We start from the raw sequence: 10,602 nt of genomic DNA, 5'->3' as shown, positions 1-10,602 counted from the left end.
GATTGGATATCCCAGGCTGTGACACTAAGGAATTGTTTGGTCAAAATGGAAAGACCCCCTGGGATTGGAGTGCTGGGGACAGTGTATTATTAAGGAGGCTCCATAATGGGAGAAGTAGGGACGAAAGCCTAACAAAAAGCAGGAAAGATGGTTAGGAGATGGTTTAGCAAAGACAACAATAGACATTTGGGAGCTAAGAGGAGAGATGCCAGAAGGGGAGCTGTCACAACAGCCAAGAGAAGAGGCAGCTCCAGATGCAGGTGGGCTCCAGAGGAAGCCATATTCTCCCGAAGAAACCTGGAAGGTTTCTCCTCCTCCCCTGAAATCTCTGAATACAGTTCCTAAATTTTCTCCCTATGTAAGGGACTAGACTTTCTAATAAATATACTAGTGACCCAGTTCTTATGTCTTCCAAGGAATTGAATTCTTGTAGAACAGTGGACTTAGGAATTCAAGATTATCTGTACCACTCCTGATTCCCTATTTTTATAGATGAGTAAATGAGGTACAAGGCTAAGGTAAGAGAGTTGTAAAGAAGCAACGTTTATTAAAATAGAAGGCCACAAAACATGAAGACTTAGTGTGAAGAAAGTAAATGAAGCCAAATGTCCTCTGACCACTTATGGAATGCATTTTTCTATCCCATTTCATCAAAGTGTAAAAATGTTGAGTATTTAGTCCTCACCAGCATTTTCACTTTTAAAGTGTAACAGGTCGGAAGATTGCTCAATACGTCTGTCAGTCTGGAGTGGCAGCTTGTGGTGGAGAGATTTCATTCTCCTGTGTCTGTTGAGGTGAGCCTCACCCACATGTCTTGCACACCTAAGGCTTCTCCTCCTGGTGTGTCATCTGATGTAAGATGAGGTATGACTTTTGGATAAAGCCTTGGCCACATACTCTGCATACACAGGGCTTCTCTTTTGAATGTGCCCATTTATGGGTGATTAAAGCTGACTTATTGCTAAAGCCTAGTCCGCACTGCTTGCACATGTAAGGCTTCTCCCTCGAGTGTTTCCTCTTGTGCCTGATGAGACCTGCTTGGTGACTAAAGCCCCGCTCACACTCTCTGCACACATATGGCTTTTCCCCTGAGTGTGTCCTCTGGTGTGCAATGAGGTTTGACTTCTGGCTGAAGCCTCGCCCGCACTCCTCACACACCATGGGCTTTTCCCCTGAGTGTGTCCTCTGGTGTCTGATGAGATTTGATTGCTGGCTGAAGCCTCGCCCACAATCCTTGCACACGATGGGCTTATCCCCTGAGTGTATGTTCTGGTGTCTGTTGAGGTGTGACTTCAGGCTAAAGCCTCGCCCACAAACCCCACACACATAAGGCTTCTCCCCAGTGTGCGTCCGCCTATGTGAGATGAGGGTTGAATTCTGGCTAAAGCTGTGCCCACACACTCCACACACATAAGGCTTTTCCTTTGAGTGTGTCCTCTGGTGGTTGACAAGGGTCGTCCTCTGCCTAAAGCATCGCCCACATTCCTTGCAGGCATAAGGCTTCTCCCCTGAGTGCGTCCTCTGGTGTGAGATGAGGTTTGACCTATCACTGAAGCCTAGTCCGCAATCACTGCACACGATGGTCTTCTCCTCTAAGTGTGTCCTCTGGTGTCTAACGACAGCTGACTTCTGGCTAAAGCCTTTCCCACACTCCCGGCACACATAGGGCTTCTCCCCCGAGTGTGTCCTCTGGTGTATGATGAGGTTTGACTTCTGACTAAAGCCTCGCCCACATTCACTGCACATGTAAGGCTTTTCACCTGAGTGTGTCCTCTCGTGTATGATGAGTGTTGACTTCCGGTTAAATCCTCGTCCACACTCTCTGCACACAACAGGAGCTGCCTGGCGGCCTTTGGGGTGGCTTGGATGATGCTGTTAAAGCTTTTTTCTTTGTCTTTCCAAATGAAGGCTTGGGGCCTTCTCTTTCTTGACCTTCTGCTTTATCACTCGAGCAATCTGGATCAGAGGTTTGTTGCTGCTTTTTCTGGTCCCCCTGGCACAGGTCCCCCGGCTGGATGTGATTTTCTGCACACAAGCATGGGAAAATCCAGGGGGGATTACTACACAGCATGTGCTGCACATGGAACTTCTGACTAGAGAAACCCGGAGGGCAGAAAGCACAGAGGTGGAGCTCTGGCTTTGGTTCTCCTGCAGAGAGAAGAGTCAGAGGCAGAACTGAGACTCAGGAAGGTAACCCCAGTAATTCTGATGGAGAGACTCAATCCCCTGTGCTTCAAAATGCTTAACATTTAAGTGCTACCCAAACAAGACCCTCCTTTACATGATCCTTTTCCAGCCCTTCACAACATCTTCCAATTTCCACTACAATCCAGAAAACCCATTCCTGAACCTATTCTATGTATCAGACTGTAAAAGCATCACAGGCAGTTTCAGATCTGTAAACAGGGCCAAGATGCAACAGTCTCCCCCCTCACTACAACCATCTTCTAACTCACAACCACCCACACTTATATAATCTGGGTCCGCAAGTATTTTTGGTGACGGAGAGATCTCTAACCAGACGACCCATGTGGAAATGCCATGTCTTTCCATATTTCCCTATGAAGACAAAGGGATAGATTGAGAGAGCAGTCATTTAGACTGGAGAACTCCTAGTGTAAGAAGCGGCACAAAAAAGTGGCTAGAGAGATTGTGTGTGAGATGCCTGAACTAGTTTTCCCACTCATTAACGAATGTTTATCAGAAGATTTCTTTGTGCCATAATGCAGCAGGTCGACAGCAATGGGCACACAAACAGCCTTAAGAGATGCTCCTTGCTGGGACTCCTGATCAGTTCAATCCCTGGTCACTCCTATAATTAATATAAATGAGTTTCCCCAGAAATCAATGTAAAAGAAAAATTTTCTTCTTATAGTACTTAAGTAGGAGATCAACATTCAGAAAAACAAAACATAAGTAAATACAGTGCTACCTGCACAAGGAATGTTAAACAAGTTATTTAGACCAAAGAAAAATGATACCAGGTGGAAACTCAGATCTCCAGAAAGAAAATGAAGAGTACAGAAAATGGTAAATTATCTGAGTGCATATAAAATAATTTCTTCTTGATTAAAAAAATACATATCGTATTAGGGAATTTACAATGTATGTAAGCGTAATACAAATAAGAACTATAGAATAAAGAATGTTGGGGGAAGGGGTAAACGGAACCGTGCAATTACAATGTTCTTACATTTTTACATAATAAGTAGGACAGGAAAAGTTAGGGCTGTATATCGTAATTCCTTAGAGCATAGGTCGGCAAGCTTTTTCTTAAATGGTCAGATAGCAAATAATTTTAAGCTTTGAAGGTAAGTATAAAACTAAGGATATTATATGCTTATGTAACTATTTAAAAATGTAAAATCTACTTTTGGCTCACAGTTTTTTAAGAATTCAATTTCAATTTCTTGGTTGGATTTTTAGCCTTCCTCCCTCTCCCTGGGCTTGCCTTATTTCTTTAGCTCACTCAGATTTTTTCCACACTCTTGCTTGATCTTTAAAAAAAAAAAAAAAGTAACGAGAAAGAAGTCTATGAATATGAAGGGAACTGAGTGAGGTAGAGAGGGAAACTCAGGAGGAGGGAGAAAGGCTTCTAGTGGAGGAAGACACAGCAGGAAAGCCTGTCCTAGGGTAAGGATGAAGGTCTGGAAGGGAGGCGGCTGTGCCAGGCAATGCAAACAGCAGCCGGGGAGGTGAGGCATAAGTCTTCCCTCCCTACACCTGAGCAATGCCTCCTCTCCCCCACCCCAAGCTGCCCACACGCAGCTCTATGATCCATTTGCCCAGTTCCCCACTCACCCGGACAAGTGGCTGGTGGGCATTTTCTCTCCTCTCTCCAGGTTTCCTTCCCTTGCTCCAGCTGTGTGATGAGTTTTGGTTTAGAAAATGGAATTCCTGCTCACAGAGAAAGAAAACAAGGTGGCTGCAGGTTACGGACTCAAGGGCCAAGTCAGAAGGCAAGATGGCTGCTTCAAGCAGATCCTAAAATGCCCAGCAGCATGCATAGGGGTCCTAAGAGATGCCAGGCTTACCCAGTGAGACCAGGTTGCTGTAGTTTTCCAGCATCACCTCCCTGTACAGGGACCTCTGAGCAGGGCTCAGCAGCATCCACTCTTCCTGGGTGAAATCCACAGCCACATCCCTGAATGCCATGTGTGCCTGTAAAACAAAACACAGCCCTGCTCACCAAGGAGCCAGCCTTGCCCATGGCTCATGGTAATGGGCAGGGAGAAGGCGTCCCTGGGGGAGGCAGGAGAGTTATCTATATCCTGCCTTTGACTGCGACCCTGGTGCCAGTGTTCCAAAACCTTTAAACCTCTGTGGCTATCCAGCAAGCAGCACTTGTGAATCTACACATTCAAAACCCTGGATGAACAGTTTGGAGAATATAGGGTATCCCCCCCCAAAAAACGAATATACACACTTTCTATAAAGGCCGTGTTTATCAAAATACATTTCATTTTCAAAATTGAGCTATCAGCTGTTAAAGTGTATATACATTTTTTGAGACACCCTGTATTTGTAAAAAAAAAAAAGGGTCCCTAACTCTCAGAAACTTTTAATCTAGGCATACAGAAGAACAGACAACATATAAAAATTAAACAATAGTAAAACATAAAAGGCTTTCTGAGTTTTAAGAATTTAAAAAATTAAACAGCATAACCAAGTGAATCAATATTGAAGCATCTGGCCCTAGCTGGTTTGGCTCAGTGAATAGAGCATCAGCCCTCAGATTGAAGGGTCCTGGGTTCGATTTTGGTCAAGGGCACGTACCTCAGTTGCAGGCTCGATGTCTGGTCCCAGTCGGGGCTTCTGCGGGAGGCAACCAATTGATGTGTCTCTCTCACATCAATGTTTCTCTCTATCTCTCCCCCTCCCTTCCAGTCTCTCTAAAAATCAAAGGGAAAATGTCCTCAGGTGAGGATTAACAACAACAAAATATTGAAGCATCTGAGTGACTAAAGTTCATATACTAGTAATTCAATAAAGGCATAGACTAATCTACAACTCAGTCCTTCCCCTGAATCCCATGGCCCCTCAGCCTTCTCAGGCCTGAGAGGCACAAGCGGGAAGTGGTGAAGAGCAGGGACTTGAATCATACAGCCTGGGTTCGGGGCCCAACTCTGCCATCAACTAGTGCCTTACTTTTCTCACCTGTGAAATGTGGATAACAGCAAATTTACAGCCCCACACTGTAGATGCTCAGGGCGGACCTTCTTGGCCACTCAATCTACAAATTCGTTTCTACATCCCATTCTCACCCCCCTGCCCAGTTCTACTCATATCCGTAATATTTTTTCCAAAATGGAGGGCACACTGGAATACATATATCAAGAAAGATTTCATACCTCCGAGGGAAGGCAGGGGAGGGTGGGGGAAGGGGGAGAGATGGACCAAAGGACTTGTATGCATGCATATAAGCATAACCCATGGACACAGACACTTGGGGGGGTTAGGGCATAAGCGGGGAGGTGTGGGGGCGGGGGAGGGAGGGCAATGGAGGGATAGGTCACATATGTAATGCCTTAATCAATAAAGGAAAAAAAAATTTAAAAAAGAGAAACATTTCATGAGAGAGTCCTAAGAACTTGGTCTTGAAGGATGGGCCAGAATCACAAGAGAAAAGTGCTAGGTATTCCAGATAGAGGAAGCAGAGAAGAGGACACTGAGAGCAAAGGGAGAGAGGAAGCCACAACGTGGACAGGGAGGACTACCTGGGAGGAATAGGCACCTACCGGTAAAACACAGCATAGGTGGAGTGCAGACACCTGTAGGTTTTTTAAATTATTACCATAAATATACAAAACAAAAATTTTACTATTTTTTTATCATTTTTAATTTTTTAATATTATTACTGATTTCAGAGAGGAAGTGAGAGGGAGGGAGAGACAGAAACAATGATGAGAGAGAATCATTGACTGGCTGTCTCCTGTACACCCACGACTGGGGATCGAGCCCAGGCATATGCCCTGACCGGCACATGTGTACGTTATGTGTACATTTCTGTAGGATTAAGTATATTCACATTGTTGTACAACCATCACCACTATCCATCTCCAGAATTCATTCATCATCCCACACTAAAACTCTGTAACCATTACACAGTAACTTCCTCCTCACCCTCACACCCTGCTAACCACCATTTTTACTTCCCATCTTTAGGCTTACTAGTATACCATCTAGGTGTGTGTAAGTACACTCTATAATGCTCACACATGACAACATCTCCTGCCTGCACACTTCTCAGGACATATTCCCATCATTAAGCAGTGCATGACTATATTTATACTTTAGAAGCCCAATTTAAGAGAAAGGGGGGAGGTGGAGAAACAGGCAAGAAGGTGGAGAAGAGACAGGAAGCTAGGGTAGTGCAGGAGTAGAGGCAAAGGAAAGGAAGGAGGAACTAAGGGGTACCACTTAGGCAGAATTGAGAGGATACAACAGCCAATCAAAAGGGAGGGAGGTTTGGAAAGAAGAGGCAAGGAAAACTCAAGAGACCCAGCTTGCACCACTGGTAGCAGCTGCAGCTATTAACCAGATCAGAAGAAATGGGAGGAAAGAGAGGCAGAGACAGAGAAAACCAGCATTCTCGATTCCAAAATGTCTTCCTCTTCCACTCCTGACAAGGGCTGGTCAAAGAAAAAAACAATTTAAACAACCAGGGAAACAAATATTAATTCTGTTGGGTATAACAATAAGATGTGGTTCCCTTAAATTAAGAAGACCTTCTGTGTTAGAGATACCTACTGAAGTATTTAAGGTGAAATGCTAGGACAATTTGCTGCAAACCAGTCTAGCAGGGAAAAAGAGTAAGTGAGGGAATTGGATGGAAAAAGAGCAGAATGTTGACAACTTCACAAGCAGAGAAGCTCTGAAGTGAGCAGTCTGAACAAATGCCGAGGGAAGAAATGCTGGGCCAGGACCGAGAGGTCATGAATAAGGGCCCCAGGTCTGAAGATCAGTCCCTGTGAAAACTGTCACTCTTACCGCAGGCCTCGTTTCCTGGGGAAGCCAGCTGGGGCTCTGATCTCTGGATGTCAAAGGTGAGCAAAGGAAACCCTGCAGCATGCAAAAGGCAAGCAGGACCCGACCTGAAGCTGGGCTGCCAGAGGCCAGGAGCCTCCCTTTGCCCACTAGGAAGTCCGCTCTAGGCAGACAGGAGACATAGGGGCGGCAGAACAGGAACAAAAAGACTCAGGAGCGTCACTGGAAACAAGACCCAGCAGGGTAGGGCTTCCTCTTCCTTACAAGCATGAAGAATGGAGCTGTCACATTCGAAAAGACGGTGGGGAGCTTGCTGGGGAGAGAGCTGATTTGTGGGCTGTGAACGCTGCCAGCTCAGACCTGCTACTGGCGCTGGCCCTGAGCTGACCCTCTCTCACCTTTGCTCTAATAAGGAAAGTTAACACCTACCAGGCACTTAGCACATTCTACCTCCCCAACCCAATGGAGTAAGGATTTGCTACCTTCATTTCACAGATAAGAAAATTGAGGCACAAGGGAGGTCAGTCTCTTGCCCAAGGGGACAAAGCTATAAAGTCACAGAGCCTGGATGAAATGCGGCTCTGGGTGATAAGAAACCACTGTGGATTATAAGGGTTCTCAGGGTGTCATTCTGAGATGAAATCAAGAATGATCAAGAGGTGATAAGCACTGAATCTGGGTGATGGGTCTATGAAGTTCTATCTACTTCTGTCTTGAAATTTTCAGTAATAAAAAGTTAAGATGAAACTTAAAGTCCCAAAGCCTGGCCACCCCAGAGATGGGGGAATTCATAATTCCTGGGATCAGCGACAGTCCTCCGCATCTCTGAAAAACTTGCCCAGTGGCCTCGAGCCCCACTGCTTCCAAGGCCCGAGCCCAGGGGTGACCTGCCGATTTGAGACCCTAAGATCGCGCCCAAATGGCCATTCCAACATCTAGTCTGAGCCAGGGACCCCGCACCCCGCCTCAGCAAAACGGAGAGGGAGGATCGATGCGAGACTCTCAGCCCTCACCCACCAAAACCCCAATGGCAGCCCCCACTTCACCACCTGGGAAATGTTAGGACCCCCAGAGCCTAGTAACTCAACTCCCTGAAACCCAGGGACTGTGGCATGAGAGACCCCCCTCTCCCAATACCCGTATTTCGGCCAAGGCCAAACATGTCGCAACCCACAGGAACCCTACGACGAAAGGCCGGAGCTCAGCACCCACCATCACTGGGCTTCAAGGTTGAGCTTCACTCACGTCGGGGATGCGCGCCCACACCCCCAAATAAGACATCCGGTAGCGCACGGCCTGAGCCACGACAGCACGTCCCCATCACTACCTCCCCGCCCGCCCACGGCACCATCCGCAGCCCCGGCCCACAGCAAGGCTTTTAGGCCCACCTTCCGGAGCAGGGAAGGGCACGGTGAGGCAAAGGTGCCACGGGAACCTCACTCACCTGCGCCACCGAAGAACAAGGGTCAATCTAGCCACCAGCTGGGGATCGGCTCCAGCCACGCGGGCGGACTACACTACCCAGAATCCGCCACGGCGCCGGGACCACGCCCCACCCCCCAGGATGCTCGGCGCGGCCGGAGCGCGCAGCTGGCCCGCGCTCCTATTGGCCTCCGAGGGAGCGCTGCGGCCAACTTACTCCGGTCCCTGGAGAATAACCAGTGTGGCACCTAGATTTCTACTTTTTATTCTTCAAACCACATTCACAAAACATGTACAGGGCCATGGCCGTAGTACTCCGTTGTGCCCGACCCTTCGCTAACGCCTTGCCTAAAATACTACACTTCCCAGTGGCGCCCGCAGTGCCTTCCGCATCCGGCCCCGCCCCTCGGCGCGCGGAAGTGACGTGAGCGGAGGCTGCTTTTCAGATTCTGGAGTTGATGCGGCCAGAGGGGATTCGTCCGTCCATTCCCAACTCCTGCTGTGGGTTGTAACCTGTTCCCGGTATTCCGTGAGCCCCAGAGGGATGCGGTCTCGTCCAGGTCACATGCCCTTTTAACTTCATTTACACCGAGACAAGAAGGAAGATGGGAGGGGTGCAGCCTTCTCCACGGGGGTTCATCAGGGCACAAGTCGTCAACCCAAACACTCCACTGCCGGTGACCTTATTCCTCCTTTGGAGTCCCTGAAATTATAGGCAAACTCCTTTATCTCTGGGGAAGAGGACCTCTTAGGCCATAGCGCCTCGACTTGGCTCTCTGGGTCTTTATTTTTTTAAATATGTTTTTATTGATTTCAGAGAGGAGTGGAGAGAGCGAGGAGATAGAAACATCAATGATGAGAATAATTCATCAACTGCCTGCTCCACGACCCCCTACTGGGGATCCAGCCCACAACCGGGCATGTGTCCTTGACCAGAATTAAATGGGGACCCTTCAGTCCACAGGCCAAAGCTCTATCCACTCAACTGGTTAGGTCTCTCTGGGTATTTATTTATTTATTTAGTCAGTCAGTCAGTCAGTCAGTCTGTCTGTCTCTGAGAACTGGGCTGTGCTGCTGCCATCTGGGGACACCCTCAACTGAGGTGTCGGAGAGCAAGCCCCACTTCACTGGTGGGAGGGCATTTCCACCTGGACACCTCTCACTTCTCTACCTTACATAGTAGGCGTTCCGAAACTTACTCCTTCTCTAGGAAGACCAAGAAATTTTCTGTGTCCCAGAGAACCAGGAAGAGATGAGAATTTTCTAAAATTTCTTCTTAGCTCTTGCAGGATGGATCCATTTCCTTCTCTTGCCCTCAGGCTGCCTGGTTTGTAGTGAATTTCAATTTAGCCCTGGCCCTGGATAAGTGCCTGTTTTATTTAGAATCTTCTCAGGTCTCTCTCCCACCTAGAAATTAGCTGTTAACACAGAGAAGTTCAAAGTATCAATGCAGGGACATGCATGTTTAAGGGTCCAGTGATGCTTCCTGTATGTGAAAGTCAGGGATCACAGGATGCTGGTGATAAGAGATCAAGGAAGACTTCCAAGATGAGGGGCTGTCTGACTTCCTGCGAGACACAGGAATAATAGGGATCACAATGCCGGATACCAAACTATATTACAAAGTCATTATAATCAAAACAGCCTGGTACTGGCAAAAGAACAGACACAGATCAATGGAACAGAACAGAGACCCTAGAAATTGACTACACCGGTACGGTCAATTATTTGACAAAAAAGTCAAGAACATACAATAGAGTAAAGACAGTCTCTTCAGCAAATGGTGTTGGGAAAACTGGACACGTGCGAAAAGATGAGACTAGACCACTAACTTACACTATACACAAGAATAAACTCAAAATGGATAAAAGACTTAAATGTAAGCCATGAAACCATAAATATCCTAGAAGAAAACATAGGCAGTAAAATCTCAGACATCTTTTGAAGCATTTTGCTGATACATCTGCTAGGGCAAGAGAAACAAATGAAATAATAAACAAATGGGACTACATCAAAATAAAAAGCTTCTGCCCTAGCTGGTTTGGCTCAGTGGATAGAGCATTGGCCTGCAGACTGAAGGGTCCCAGGTTCGATTCTGTCCAAGGGCACATGCCTGGGTTGTGGGCTTGATCCCCAGTAGGGGACCTGCTGGAGGCAGCTGATTGATGTTGCTATATCTCTCTTTCTCTCTCC

The 10,602-nt window shown here is 47.1% G+C and overlaps 1 protein-coding gene across 1 annotated transcript; it reads right to left on the bottom strand.

Annotated features, from left to right (window-relative positions):
* Positions 1 to 519: 519 nt before the first annotated feature.
* On the bottom strand, positions 520 to 8,350 carry ZNF133 (zinc finger protein 133). The gene is given in 6 exon segments (XM_015572045.1): positions 520 to 804; positions 806 to 1,842; positions 1,844 to 2,148; positions 3,802 to 3,897; positions 4,035 to 4,161; positions 8,200 to 8,350. Coding segments are annotated over 6 exon segments (1,698 nt in total). The 5' UTR covers positions 8,203 to 8,350; the 3' UTR covers positions 520 to 674.
* Between the last annotated feature and the right edge of the window lie 2,252 nt (positions 8,351 to 10,602).

The sequence above is a fragment of the Myotis davidii genome, unplaced genomic scaffold, assembly GCF_000327345.1.
Source record: "Myotis davidii unplaced genomic scaffold, ASM32734v1 scaffold608, whole genome shotgun sequence".
NCBI classification, from domain to species: Eukaryota; Metazoa; Chordata; class Mammalia; order Chiroptera; family Vespertilionidae; genus Myotis; species Myotis davidii.
Note: the sequence above shows the minus strand (reverse complement) of the source record. Positions and strands in the feature narration are given on the sequence as shown.